The 13,711-nt window shown below is 63.4% G+C and overlaps 2 protein-coding genes across 2 annotated transcripts; one reads left to right on the top strand and one right to left on the bottom strand.

Moving 5' to 3' along the window:
• Positions 1-179: 179 nt before the first annotated feature.
• On the top strand, positions 180-9,520 carry DTX4 (deltex E3 ubiquitin ligase 4). The gene is made up of 9 exons (XM_080593374.1): positions 180-688; positions 3,796-4,525; positions 5,425-5,486; positions 5,600-5,761; positions 5,878-5,939; positions 6,204-6,356; positions 7,048-7,209; positions 7,422-7,511; positions 7,754-9,520. The coding sequence occupies exons 1-9, from the start codon at positions 478-480 to the stop codon at positions 7,985-7,987; spliced, it is 1,866 nt and encodes a 621-aa protein (XP_080449500.1). The 5' UTR covers positions 180-477; the 3' UTR covers positions 7,988-9,520.
• MPEG1 (macrophage expressed 1) lies at positions 8,725-12,864 on the bottom strand. The gene has a single exon (XM_080593373.1). The coding sequence runs from the start codon at positions 12,789-12,791 to the stop codon at positions 10,629-10,631; it is 2,163 nt and encodes a 720-aa protein (XP_080449499.1). The 5' UTR covers positions 12,792-12,864; the 3' UTR covers positions 8,725-10,628.
• Positions 12,865-13,711: the final 847 nt, after the last annotated feature.

Raw genomic sequence — 13,711 nt, 5'->3', positions numbered from 1 at the left:
GCGTGGCCTCGTAGCAGTGGGGGCGTGGTCACGTGCCGACGGGGGCGTGGCCACGGAGCGTTAGGGGCGGGGCGCTGTGGCATTGGGGGCGTGGCCGCGAGGTGCTGTGGGCGTGGTCACGGGGGCGGGGGGCGTGGCTCTCCGTGGCGCCCCGCCGCGCGCTGGCGCGGGCGCGGGAACGGGGCGGGCGCCGCGGTGCGGAGCGGAGCGGAGCGGAGCCGCCTCCCGCCGCCGCCGCCGCCGCCCGGCCGGGGAGAGGCGCTGCGCTCCGGCCCGGCGCTGAGCCGCGGCCTTCCCCTCCGCGCCCCCCTCGGCGGACGGCCCCGGGGCGGGGGCAGGCGGGCGGGCAGCCCCGCGGAGCATGCGGGAGCCGGCGGGGCGGGCTGCAGCGGCGGCGGGGCGTCTGCGGCGGGGAGCGGGAGGAGGTGAAGGGGGCTGAGGCGGCGGGGAAGGGGGCTGAGGCGGCTCGGAGGAGCGATGCTGCTCGCCTCGGCCGTGGTGGTGTGGGAATGGCTCAACGAGCACGGGCGGTGGCGGCCCTACAGCCCGGCCGTCAGCCACCACATCGAGGCGGTGGCCCGCGCCGGGCCGCGGGCGGGAGGCAGCGTGGTGCTGGGCCAGGCCGACAGCCGCCTGGCGCCTTACATCATCGACCTGCAGTCCATGCACCAGTTCCGCCAGGACACCGGTGAGTGAGCCCGGGACGCACCGGCCCCGCTCCTTGCACCCTGGTGAGGGGCTGCACAGCCCGGCTGCACCGTGCCGCTGGGCTCCCCGGGCTGGCGTTGCTTTGCTCGGCATTGCTTGGCACTGCGAGCACCTGCCTGGTCCTCCCCGGGCTGGCACCGCCTTGCTTTGCATTGCTTGGCACCACCAGCACCGCCCACTCCTCCCCACGCTCCCTTTGCACCGCACGGTGTCACCGAGGCCCTTCCAGCCCTGCCCGGTCTCGCCCTGCTTTGTGCTCCACGCCTGCAGCCGCACCGCATCGCGCTGTGCCTTGCTGCCGGGTCCCATCCGGCGCTGCCCGGTCCTGCCCAGGCCCTCCTGCACCGAGCTGCCTGCGGTTGTGCTGCCAGCTCTCGGCTGCCCCGCTCAGCCAGGTGCTTTCCTGCCCGGCCCGACTGATCTGGCATCGCCCTGCATTTTCCTGTTGCTGTTTTACATCGCGCTGCTTAGCGTCGGCTTGCATCGGGCGGTGCTTTGCTGCCAGGTCCTGCGTTCCCTGACCTGGAATTGCTTTGCGCTGTGTTGTCAGGCCCCGATCTGGAGCTCTGCTGTACCGTGCTGCCTTTCTAAGTCCCGTATTGCTTTGTGCTGCCTTCTTCTGCGTTACATCCCCTCGCCCACCCTGCTATTGCCCTGCTGCACTCCCGGGTGCTGTGCTGCGTCGCGCTGCCCGCTCGGGGGGTTGCATTGCCGGGCCCCCTATTGCATCATGCTGAGCTCTGGATTTGCATTGCACCACCCTGCCCTGCCTGACCTAGAATTGCACAGCTCCGCTTCGCGCTGCCTGGCGCCGTGCTGCTGGCCCTGCTGCCGGCTGGCCTGGTGATGCCCAGGCTTGTCTGCTGCTGACCTGCGTTACGCCATCCCCCCCGGTCCCTGGGTGCTGCCTGGTCTGACCTGCGTGCCTGTAGCCCTTCGCTGGGTCGTGCTTCCCGGCCTCCTCTGCTCCTCTGCCCTGTTGCAACCTCCTGCCTTTTCCCCCAGCGCTGAGCCGGCCACCGTTGTGCTGCCAGGATCATGCCCACCCCCTTCAGACCCTTCCTCTGGCCCTGCCCCGTGTGCCTGTCTCTGTGCTTCCCCTGAACCCGGCGCTGCGTGCTGCTGGGGGGACAAATCCTGCCTTGGGGCATGGCATGCCACGGGGGGTGCCTGGGTTGGGGGCACGGGCAGGTGGGGCTGTGCCCGGTTGAGGCAGAGGCAGGTTTGGGGGGACATACAGGGGGAACGTGAGCAGGCGTGGCTGTCCCCAGGGTGGGGAGCACGGACAGGTGTTAGGAGATACGCAGGGGGTGAGCGCAAGGTGCATGAAATTAGGGACACAGGTTTTTGGGGGTGGCTGTCACAGGGGTTTGGGCCCCTTCCCTCCCCAGGCACCCACATAGTAATAGTAGGAAGGGGGCCTGGCAATGTCCCTTGTCCCTGGGCGGAGGACAGCCTGCTCTGGGGGCTGGTGGGGGTCGTGGTCGTGGGGACAAGGGACCTTTGCTGCCCGGGGACAGCTTTCAGCGCCATCCGTCTGAGGGCTATTGTCGCCTGGGGGGAGGAGGCCTGAAAGGGGGATTGTTCTGCTTCCCTCCGGGTTGCCTGAAAGGGGGATTGTTCTGCTTCCCTCCGGGTTGCCGGGAATGTTGGTATTTTGGGTCATTAAACAGCTCTGATTTGGGGGGGGGTCGTGACCCTGGCAGGCCCTGAATAGCTATTGTCCCCTTTCTTCCCCCGCTGAATGGGAGGCTGGCGGCCCTGCGCTGGGCTGGGGGGGCCGCGCGGTTTTCCCACACCGTGGCCGGGGAGGGACCGCCAGATGCCGCATGCCATCGCTCGCACCGCACCGGATTAGGATAAATCACCGCTCTGCAGCGAGGCCCTGCTCCCCTCCGGCCCTCCTTTGTGCCACCGGGGCTGGCAGCCTTTCTCCCCCGGGTGCCCCTTGGCAGGGTGGGACAGGTGGCCCACTTTGCTTATTTTTAGCCCGTTTTTTTTCAGGGGACCTGGTCCTGCGTGGGGACTGATGGTAGTGGGCATTTCCAGTGGAGGGCCGGGGGTTAAAAGGGACTGAAATTCCTGCGGGACTTAAGGGGAAGAGCAGTGCAGGAATGCTCGTGGTTCACCCCGGTGCCAGGGTGCCGTGGGCTCACCGCCTCGTGGTGGAAAGCTGGAGAGCAGGGCTAGTGATTTCTGCTCCCTGAGCTTCCGCGTTCCTATGGGAGCAAGCGATGGGATTTTGCAGGAGGGTGTCGTGACTCCACTGGCATGGGGGCAGCGATGTTCATGAGCTCACCCGATTTATTAACCAAACAACCCTGGGTCAGGGGCGAGCTAGAGGCGTGCTCGGGACAGGACACCGAGGCTGGGGACAGCCACGTCCAGCCTGTCCTTGTGCTGCTGTGAAACGACCCAGAGAGGAAGGCTTTTCCCTTGACTTAGCGCAGTGGAAAGGAAATACCTAGCGAGAGTAGGTGCAAGCCGCAAAGCCTTTGTGCTTTGCTCTCCAGCCCCACTTGGGCACTTGCTGACGGAAGAGCAGGGGCTGAGGCACAGAGCCCTGCTCCAGCTCCTTTACTCAGCCTTGCGGGGATTTTCCTCGTGCTGCTGGCTGGGTTTTCACTGCAGGACGTTTCTGCAGCTGCAGACTGTGGGGCTGCCCTGAGCCCCTCTCCCCTGCTGGTGCACATCGCCACTTCTGGGTGCAGGTGCCGTGCCGTGGGGCTCAGCGCTGCCTCTTGGCTCCTAAAGCTCTTATTTCCCTCTCCTGGCCCAGAGCTGAGAGGCGGACGGGGCCGTGTCGTGCCCGTCAGGAGCCTGGGGCATTCCTAATTTCACCCAGCTTCTAAGGGAGGCTCCTGGACCAGGTTTTGCTGCTAAGCTTGTGGTTGTGTGTCCCCATCGAGGCTGTGCCTCTGCGAACCTGAGCCTGGGGAAACTGAGGCAGGGCGGGGGCAGCAGCCACGCCAGAAAGCCGTCTCGTCCCCACACGGAGCAGCACCAGCAGGGCAGGTTGGGGTGGTTTCGTGGCGCTCCCTGCCTGCGGGTCGGTGCCTGATAGCATCTGTGTCACCCCCCCGGCAGGCACCATCCGCCCGGTGCGGCGCAGCTACTACGACCCGTCGTCGGCACCGGGCAAGGGCGTCGTGTGGGAGTGGGAGAACGACAGCGGCTCGTGGACGCCCTACGACATGGACGTGGGCATCACCATCCAGCGCGCCTACGAGAAGCAGCACCCCTGGGTGGACCTGAGCACCATCGGCTTCTGCTACGTCATTGACTTCGCCACCATGGGCCAGATCAACCGGCAGACCCAGCGCAAGCGCCGTGTCCGCCGCCGCCTCGACATGGTCTACCCGCTGGTCTCGGGCACCCTGCCCAAGTCACAGTCGTGGCCGGCCAGCCCGGGGGCGGCCGCGGCCCCCCCGGCACCCACCTGCGCCTGCCCCCAGTGCCTCCTGGTCATGAGCGTCAAAGCCGCCGTGTCCGCGGGCGGCCTCGGGGCTGCCACCCTGCAGCCTCGCAAAGCCCCCCCCGCACCCCCCGCAGCCCCCAAAGCCCCCGCGCCAGCCCCAGGGGCCAAGGCAGCCGACGGAACGGCCGCGGCACGCGGCTCGCTGAAGGTGCTGGCCTCCCAGGGGGGCCGGCAGCAGGCGGCCAGCACGCCGGCGCTGAGCTCCGTCGTCTCCGCCGCCAGCCCCCCCGGCCCTGGCGCCGGCAGCGGCAAGGCACCCCGCCCCGGCCTCGGCACCCTGAACCGCAGCCACCTGCAGCGCCTGGCCATCGCCCAGTCCCGGGTGCTCATCGCCTCCGGGTGAGTCCCGCCGGGTGCGAGCGAGGGGGTAGTTGCGGGGAGAACGGGGGATGTGTCCTTCTCTGACGTTTTCCTGCATCCCTGAGCCTGAACGGGAGGTGTCCCGTGGGCAGAGGGGTCTGCTGGCCCCTCCTGGGGGCACCCCAGCACCCTGCGCGGGGTGGGTGGAATAATTCAGGCTGGAAAAGAGCTCTGAGATCATCGAGTCCAACTGTCGGCCTGGCGCTGCCGAGCCCCCCGCTCAGCCCTGAGCACCGCCGCGCCTGGTGGAGCACAGTGCTGCATCTCAATGAGGGGCCGGGGGTGCGTGGGGGGCAGCACAAATAGCAAAGAAAAGGCATTCAGGGCTCCTTGAGAAGGGGTCCTGCCAGGCCCCTGGCCTACAGAAGACACTTTTTTTTTTTTTTATTCCTGGGGGGGTTGGGATCATTTAATGAGCCTGTTTTTCCCCTTTGTCTGGCCCTGCCAGCAGCCTTCTGTCACAGCCTGGCCCCTTTCCTCTCCCTCCCTGTCCCCCCCTTCCCTCCCTACTCCTGACCCACCAGGAAACTTTCCCATGGAAGAGAAGCCTTGGGGAGGAGGGGGGGGGAAGCAGCCACAGCTACGTGGCTGTAGGAGAAAGGAGGGGAAAAAAAAACCCACAACACAACAGCCTGGCAAGCAGCGACAAAAAGGGGCCGTGAATAGTTGGAGACGCAGGCGGGGTTTCTAAAGAGCCGGAGAAAAGGCAGCGGCGGGGCCGGGGGGGCACGTTGCCCCCCATGGGGGATTCTCTATTTCCAGCCAGGGCCTGCTCAGTTGCTCAGGCAACTATTGTCTGGTGCCGGGCCTGGCTCGGGGGGTGAGGGATGGGGACGCCGTCTGTGGGCCCTGACGTGGCCTCCGTGGACTCTCCGCAGGGTCCCCACCGTCCCCGTGAAGAACCTCAACGGCTCCAGCCCCGTGAACCCCGCGCTGGCAGGTGAGGATGGGGCCGTGGGGGCCGGCGGGTGCTTGCCGGGGAGGTTTCTGGGGGGATTCTGGAGGTTTGGGGTCTTGTTGCTTAGTGCTTTTCCCCCCTTTTCCCCTGCGCAGGCATCACAGGGATCCTGATGAGCGCGGCGGGGCTGCCCGTCTGCCTGACGCGGCCGCCCAAGCTGGTGCTGCACCCGCCGCCTGTCAGCAAAAGCGAGATCCAGTCCATCCCTGGCATCTCCCACACCTGCCGCAAGACCACCAAGAAGCAGGCCAAGAAGGGTGAGACACGCTTGGCCTCTTTTTCACCTTTGGTCCCCTGTGGGCCCCGTCTTCTGCCCCAGCAGGGGATTTCTCCAGCGCCTCACTCCAGGCCCTCCGACTCTTGTTCCCCGCAGGTAAAACCCCCGAGGAGGTACTGAAGAAATACCTGCAGAAGGTGCGGCATCCACCCGATGAGGTGCGAGCAGCAGGGGCTGTCCGGGGTCTATTTGGGATGTCCACGGGGCATTTTTATGTGGGACGAGTCACTGGGGACGTGGGCAATGAGGGTCTATGGTGGCTGTCCCCTGTGGTGGCACAGGCTCCCTGCCCTCCCCGGGGTGGGGAGGTTGATCCAGGGGCACCCACCAAGGGCATTGGCCCGGTGTCCTGGCGCCGCCGGCTCAATCAGGTCTGTCTGTCTGTCTTTTTGTCTGTCTGACCCTTCTCCCCATCCTTGCAGGACTGCACCATCTGCATGGAGCGCCTCTCGGCACCCTCCGGCTACAAGGGGCCCCAGTCCGCCATCAAGCCTGACCTGGTGGGGAAGCTGGCGAAATGTGGCCACATCTTCCACCTCCACTGCCTGGTGGCCATGTACAACAACGGCAACAAGGTATGAGGCTGCAGCCCTGGGGGGGCCCAAATCCCCTAATTCCAAAACCCCTGCGCTGTGGTGGGAGCATCGGGGCCATGGTGCACACCATAGCCACGTCCTGAGATAAAATAGTTCTTGCTGGGAAGGTGCTGAGGGCTCTTACCCCCCTGCCTTGATGCAGAGTTAATTTTTTATCAGCACTTTGCTGGAAGCGCTGATTCAGAAGCGAGGTTTGCGTGGGTATTTTGGTTCTCACTGTGGTCGATGTCCTTGCCTTCTCTCCTGGGGCTGGTGGCAGTGAACTTTGGTTCACGTGGGTTTGAGTGGAGACGCACAGCACCCCCCTTTTCCAGCTGCAGGTGGGCTTTTCTGAGCCCTCTGCAAATGGCTGTTTTTTTGGCATTCCCTGGAAAATGTTTCACATCGCTTAGAGTTTTTTTTTTTTTATTATGCCTTCTCTCTCCGTCAAACTAAAACAAAAACTAGAGGTAGGGAAAGCAGTGAGGACTGCAAAACTGATGAGGAAGAGAAATTCAGACCTCAGGTCTTTCGTTAAAGCTGGTCTGTAAATTTTCCCAGCCCTCCCCCACCACTGCTGGAGTGTTTTTGAAGCGACTGGATGTTTATGATGAAAACGGTGCTCAGTGTTGTTCTGGGTGGTGCTGGGGAGTGCTGGTTTCATTGTTTTCCACTCCTTTCCTCCTCTCAGGACGGCAGCCTGCAGTGTCCGACCTGCAAAACCATCTATGGGGTGAAGACGGGGACGCAGCCCCCGGGGAAGATGGAGTATCACATCATCCCTCACGCGCTGCCCGGCCACTCGGACTGCAAAACCATCCGCATCATCTACAACATCCCCCCAGGGGTGCAGGTGCGGCCCCTGGGGAAGCGTGGTGGTGGAGCTGCTTGTCTGTGAGCGTGTTGTGGGAAATCGGGGGTAAAGCCCTGCAAAAGTGTTGTGCTTGGTGGCAGGGGGACACGGTGTTTTTTAGCGCTGTTGTCGGAGTATTGCCTTGCACCCAGAGCATGCTTCTGAGCTCTAAATTAATTTATTTTTTATTTCTCTCCCACTTCACGCTGCAGGGACCAGAGCATCCAAACCCAGGGAAGAGCTTCACTGCCCGCGGCTTCCCCCGGCACTGTTACCTGCCCGACAGCGAGAAGGGCAGGAAGGTGAGAGGGGCTCACCGGGGTGGCTTGAGCTGGCGAAAGTGTCCTCAGGGGTGTATTGAGGGGGAGAGGGAAGGGAGCAGCTCTTTGGGGCATGGGGAGAAGCAGACGTGGCTTACACAGCCAAATCCAGATGGAGGTTTGCTTGGGCTTACCTGGATGATAAGCACGCCCTGAGCGAATGTGGGTGTTGACTGCAGCCCCCTGCACCCACCTTGCTGCCTGCCTTATCTCCCCCTCCCCAGGTACTGAAGTTGCTGCTGGTGGCCTGGGACCGGCGCTTGATTTTTGCCATCGGGACCTCGAGCACCACAGGCGAGTCGGACACGGTGATATGGAACGAGATCCACCACAAGACAGAGTTTGGCTCCAACCTCACCGGCCACGGCTACCCTGACATCAACTACCTGGACAATGTCTTGGCTGAGCTGGCGGCCCAGGGCATCACGGAGGAGAGCCTGGCCCAGGAGAAGGACTGAGACCGCCACGGGGAGGGTTGCCCACTGCCCCCCCTGCGGATAAGGCAGCACCCCCTCAAGCAGGGGCATCTCCAGGCTGTCTGGGGGCATGGGAGAACGTCTTTTGGGACGTCCCTTCCCTGCTGGCAGAGCCGGTTGGTGCTCTGAGCCACGGGGGTTCAGCGGGCCTGGCCGTCCCTGCCAGCTAGCCGCTGTTGTGTGCTGTCCCGGGGAGCTGGGGGTCGCCATGGGCAGGCCAGACCTCTCCCCTCTCCTCGCCTGGGTCCCTGATCCCCCCCCAGCACCCACCTGGGGTTGGGACCCCATCCTGGTGCTGGGCGGATAGGGGTGGGAGCAGGGGTTGTGGGGTGGGCGCAGGGACTATGGGGGTCCCTCTCGCTCTGGCCCTGCCTCGTCCCTTACCCGTTTGTTTGTTTGTTTGTCCCGTCTGGTACCTCCTGGGTGGTCTCTGTCCACAGAGGTTGGAGGGGGAGGGGCCTGGTCCATCTTAACCGGACCCCCCACCCCATATCCCCTCTCTTCTTGGCTGTGTCTGAGCTGTGTCCTGTGGGGTCCCCTTGTCCGGGCTGCCCCTGTGCTGGGAAGGGGCTGAAGGGTGGTAGAAAGCCGAGTGTGGGGGGGCAGTATGTCTCCCCCCCCACAGTAGTGGGTTCCTTGAACTGTTTGTATGGGGGTGTCCCCGTGTCAAATTTTATATACCTCGTGTTTTGGGGGTTTGTCGTATATATGTACATATAGGGCTGGTGGTGTTTGGGGTGGCAGCCTGGCGGCTGGGAGGACGTGACGTGGGGCAGGGGCTGAGCCTGGTGATGCTCGTGGTGGGGTGGGGGTGGCCCAAAAGCAGTCGGTGCCCCCCAGTGGGGGTCTCTGTTGGATCCCATCCCCTCCCTGCTGTATCCCAGCAGGGTTCCAAGACTTGAGGGTCCCTGGTGAAGTTTTTTGGGGGGCAGGGGGGACATGGCTGGCGGGGGGAGGACAGGGTGGCTGGCAGCGGGTTGGCACGCTGATTTTGGGGCTGAAGGGGTTGATGTGTGGGGGGGAGGTAGGGCGGTGGTGGGGAGGGGGTTTGCATGGCATCTTGAGGTCCCCACCAGCCCCGGGGACTTCACAAGGCCTCCTAGAGCCACGTGTGGGACAGGGGTCCCAGTGTCTGGGGGGCTTCATTGGGGAAATCCTCCCCATTGCTCTGTGCCCACTTCTGGCCCCCACCCCGCGAGAGAGACCCCATTTCAGCGCGCCAGGCAGGGGCAGCGCTGCGGCTGCCCAAGCTGCCCCCTGTGGGGTTAGGTCCTCGTAGTCCCTTTTTGTTTAGCCCCCTTTCTCGACCCCCTCCTGCTTTTCCTTTGGGGTCGGTTTGCCCTCTGTCCCGGAGGCTGGCGGTGTGGGGTCTGTCCTGATGTGCGTCATTCTGTTGTCATCGCTGTTTCTCCTCTTTCCCCCCATCTGCGGGCCCGTCGCCGCCAGCCGGCCACCCCGCAGGGGATCAATAAAAGCGGACGGCGGAGGATGCTCGCTGTCCCTGCGCGGCCTGGACTCTCTGTTGTCTTCTGTCCGTCGTCTGTGTGGCCAGGCGAGGGAGGGGACACCCACGGGGAGGGCCAGGCACCTCTTGTCCTGCAGCCACCCTCCCTGTAGGGTGGCCAGACATCTACCTCAAGGGAGAAAGATCTCTTCCCCTAGGAAATCCCCTTCTGGGCAGTTGTGCAGCAGTGTGATTTCTCCTTGCCTGCGCCCCGGGATTCCCCTGTTGCAGAAAAACCCCAGCTGGAGCTATGCAAAACCCTCGTGTGATCTCAGAGAGGAAGGGACCCCCCCACCCTCCCACGGTGCCGGGTTGCCGGCTCTAACATGACGCAGCCTTTTAACAACATCACTTTTTCCTTTTATTTTTTAATGCCGTGTTGCCTATGCAATTAGTTGCTGGCTGAAATAAAACTGATCCGTGCCTCTCTACGTGTGTGTATATCTACCACGCTAGATATACATGGAGTCAGGGGGGTCCTCCTGTCCCTTCGCTCCCTCCTTTCCCGGGAGACCGAGCGTTGCTAATGCTATCTGTGCTGGCATTGGGTGTCAAAAATAGCTGGGGGGGCTCTATGGGGGAATGGGGGGTGGTCCAAGGGGTCGGGCACTGCATACATCCTGAGCCCATGCTTTTACACGGAGGTACTCTCTGCAGTGGAGCTGAGACTTGCTGGTGTCCCATTGGGTCAGGGAGGGGGTGTCGCATGGCTTCCCCCTGCTCTTTGGGGGCAGCTTGGGGTTTCCTTGTCCTTTGGCACCCCACAGGCTTCAGGGGCTGGTTGGAGGGCCCTTTTTGCTGTCTCCGGGGGGAGGGAGGAGGCATGGCCTGCGATGAGGTATGGGGTTGTTTAGTTCTCAAGCAACAGCTGCCTGGGAGAGGGAACGTGGAGGCGCATGTCGTGGTGGGTCACGGTGATGGGACAGCCCCAGGAGATGGCGTCAGAAGTCAGTCAGGGAGTCTGGAGCGGGAAGAGAGGCTGTGCAGCATCGGGGGTGCTCGAGGCTGGAGCTGGGGGAAACCTTGGGGCCTCTGTGGGGATAGGGGCTGAGGGGCGGGGGGGGCTTTGCCTAGACCGGGGGCTCAAAGCATTGCCCAGCACTGGGACCTGAGGGATGCTCATGCCGTGAGCCCCTCCGTCTCTTGCTGGTACCCCTCACCCACGCTCACCACAGCGCTGTCCTCGGGGCTCCCCACGGGCAGGCTGTCCCCTTCCCCCATCGCCCGGTACCCCCTCATCCTGTACCTCCAGCGGCCGTAGCTGACCATGGCCAGGAGGGTGGCCAGCCCCACCAGCACGGCCGCGGTCACGCCAGCCACCTCGCCCCCCGTCAGCCGCCGGCCCCTCACCATCTCGGCTGCGCGTTGGATCTCGGCGGGCTGGGCCGGCCGCCACACGCGGCTCTGCCCGTCCCTCACCCAGGCGCTCTCCCCGTCCCCGCTGCTCACCAGCACGGTGTCGGTGGCCGGCAGGTTGGCGGGGGGGCGGGTGAAGGGCGGCAGGCGAGCCGGGGGCAGCGAGCCCCCCGTGAAGATGCCGGCCTGGACGCAGTAATCCACCTGGCAGCTGTCGCTGATCAGCGCCAAGTGCTGGCTGAAGCCCGCGGGGCAGCGCTTGGCGTAGGGGTCTTCGGGGGTGCCATGGTGCTGCCCCCCCAGGGGGTTCCCCGCCTGGCAGCTGAAGAAGCCCCCAAAGGGCACGGCGTACTGGATGCTGCTCTCGTAATCCTGGCTCACACACACCCTGAGGTCGTCGAAGAGCTTCAGCTGGAAGTACCCCGAAGGGCAGGACTGGGCGCCGGTGATGGGGTTGGCGCTGTGGCTGCTGAACAGCCCCCCGAAGAGGTAGCCTGAGTCCGGGGGCACCGTGCCCCTCGCAGCACACCAGTAGGCACTGAATTGAACCCGGGAGAGCCAGAAGACGTCCTGGCACACGCGGTGGCAGAAGATGCCCAGGGTGCACTTGTTGTGGCACTCCAGGTGGCTGTGGCCTTCCTCCCGCTCCTGCATGCCCAGCAGCACCGGGGTGTAGGCAGAAGGGCAGGAGAAATCCCCTGTGAGGGGGTTCTTCTGCTCCAGCGCATGGCACAGAGCACCGGTGTCAGGGCCAGAAAGCCCAGCACACTCTTGGAAGACTCCCCCAAAGGTGAAGTTGGTCATGGTCCCCTCGCAGGAGCCGTCGTCAGCATTGGCGTGGAAGTTGAAGTTGGGCGAGGTGGCATCGGTGCAGCCGGGGTAGGTGTTGAAGGTGTAGTAGCGGCGGATGGCTGCCTCCACTCGCTTGGCCAGCTTCTTCACCGTGGGGGTGGGCAGCTCTGGCAGGGTGCTGGGGCTGATGAAGAAGTACAGGGGCAGCCCCGAGCGGTCGATGGCCACCAGCTGGTTGCTAATCCCCTCCTGCCAGGTCTTGAGGGTGATGCCTGGGTAAAAGGGGATCCCACCGACACTCTCCACCCTGGAGTTGGTACGGTTCTCCAGGTACTGCTTGGTGAAGGAGGAGCTGGTGTCCAGGGAGCCCTCGGCTTTCATATTGACGATGCTGTGGAAGGCTATGCCGGCCGAGGCCGTGATGGCATTCCGCATGCCCCAGCTGTCCTTCAGGAAGGTTGTTTTGATCTGGTCTTCCTGGACCAAGCTGGCTCCAGCATCCACAGAGGTGATGGTGTGGGTGCCGTAGTTGAGCACCAGCAATTCAGACAGAAAATCAGCCATCCGTGTCTGGTTGTTCTCCAGGTGGCTGGCAATCACCATCAACTGCTTCTTGAAGCTCTTGTCCAGAACCGCTCCTGGGTCAATCTTGACGGTGTAAACCAGGTTCCTGACTTGCACTCGGGTGGTGAAAGCCTGGTCCTGTACTTGGTGGGTCTTGGTCTGGTGGAAGTCTTGAGAGAACTTGCCGTTGATGGCGGAGAAGAGGGACAGCTCCAGGTTGATGGAGGAAGAGGTGACGCTTTGGTAATTCCTCCAGGACTCGATGATCTCAGAGTTGATGTCCAGGTTGCTGTGCTTGCGAGGGATGGTGAAGATCTCATCTGGGATGATGTAGGACCCATCTTCAGTGGTCTTGCAGAGCGAGTAGCCCAGATTGATGACTCTGCCCATATCCAAATTCCTCAGGTTATCCCAGCCCCCACCAGGGAGGACTTCCAGACTCGGGACCTTCAAGGTCTTCCTGCAGTCCTGAAGCCCTGAAGAGGGCAACAGCTCCTGGGACAACTCGACCCCTCTACTCACAGCTGCCAGCGCCCAGGTGAGGACGACCACCCTCAGCACCCGGATCATGGCTGAGCTGGGGGGACCGCGGCAGACGTCTCGCTGCTGAGGAGGGAGCTGGGGAAATGAGGCAGTCGGGGGTGCAGCTGCCGGGTGGTTCCTCCTCTTGGGAGGAGGTTGAATTAACAAGGGGAAAGGAGAAGTGAGAGCTGGTGAACGTGATAAAGGGCTGAGCGGAGCTGAGAAAACAGAGTGAGGGGCAGAAAAGAGGTGCCTGGAGATTGTTGCCTCCCTAAAGCGAAAGTTCCCTCTCCCTGTGAAAGCTGCTCTGCTGGAGATGGATCAAGGAAAAATCTCTTTTTCAGCACTGTACCAGCACCTACGCAATGCCATTGTGTGAATCTCCCTTGACTGATGCTTCAGTGATTCTCCAGATCAGCGCCTGGCCACCCCAAATGACCCTGGCTCTTCGTGCCACACACGAGACCTGGCCCCAGCACCGCAGCCATGCTCATGCAGTGGGGTGAGATCCGGCCCTGCTCGCATGAGCTGTGCTGCAGGGCTTTTCCCCATGGCGGGGGAGAGGCGAGGCTGCTGGCCATGCAGGGGAGGAAGCGGGAGGAACTGGGGGAACAGCACGCTGCTTGTGTTTCCTGGCGTGACGGCTGCCCGAGCCCCTGGGACAGGCCTTGGTGTTTTTTGGGGGGGGGCCCTCCATGGTGACCAGGTTCAATGTTGCCCTCTCCATCATCCCCATCCACATCAAGGCCTTCTGCAGCCACCTGTACTCAATTCCCCTGAGGGACGGATCCTTCCCTTGGTGTTTCTGGTTGAGAAGGGCACCTCCTGCATGGGGCTGCAGAACCGCTGGTGGCCTCTGGCCGCAGCAGTCCGGTCACCCGAGGTGCTGCTCCTATCCTGCCCAGGGGTGCCTGAGCCTGGCTGGGCACCATTTTCAGAGATACAGAGGAGCAGCTGCGTGTTTTGGG

The sequence above is a fragment of the Anser brachyrhynchus genome (assembly GCF_964034855.1).
Source record: "Anser brachyrhynchus genome assembly, chromosome: 5".
NCBI lineage: Eukaryota > Metazoa > Chordata > Aves > Anseriformes > Anatidae > Anser > Anser brachyrhynchus.
The sequence above is the reverse complement of the archived record's forward strand: the minus strand, read 5'-3'. Positions and strand labels throughout refer to the sequence as shown.

Excerpts from the sequence above, each read along its gene's own strand:
- DTX4 (XM_080593374.1), top strand. The coding sequence starts at position 478 with ATGCTGCTCGCCTCGGCCGTGGTGGTGTGGGAATGGCTCAACGAGCAC. Across the intron at positions 5,487-5,599 it reads CGTGAACCCCGCGCTGGCAG|GCATCACAGGGATCCTGATG; the intron begins GTGAGGATGGGG and ends TCCCCTGCGCAG. Across the intron at positions 7,512-7,753 it reads ACAGCGAGAAGGGCAGGAAG|GTACTGAAGTTGCTGCTGGT; the intron begins GTGAGAGGGGCT and ends CCCCCTCCCCAG.
- MPEG1 (XM_080593373.1), bottom strand. The coding sequence starts at position 12,791 with ATGATCCGGGTGCTGAGGGTGGTCGTCCTCACCTGGGCGCTGGCAGCT.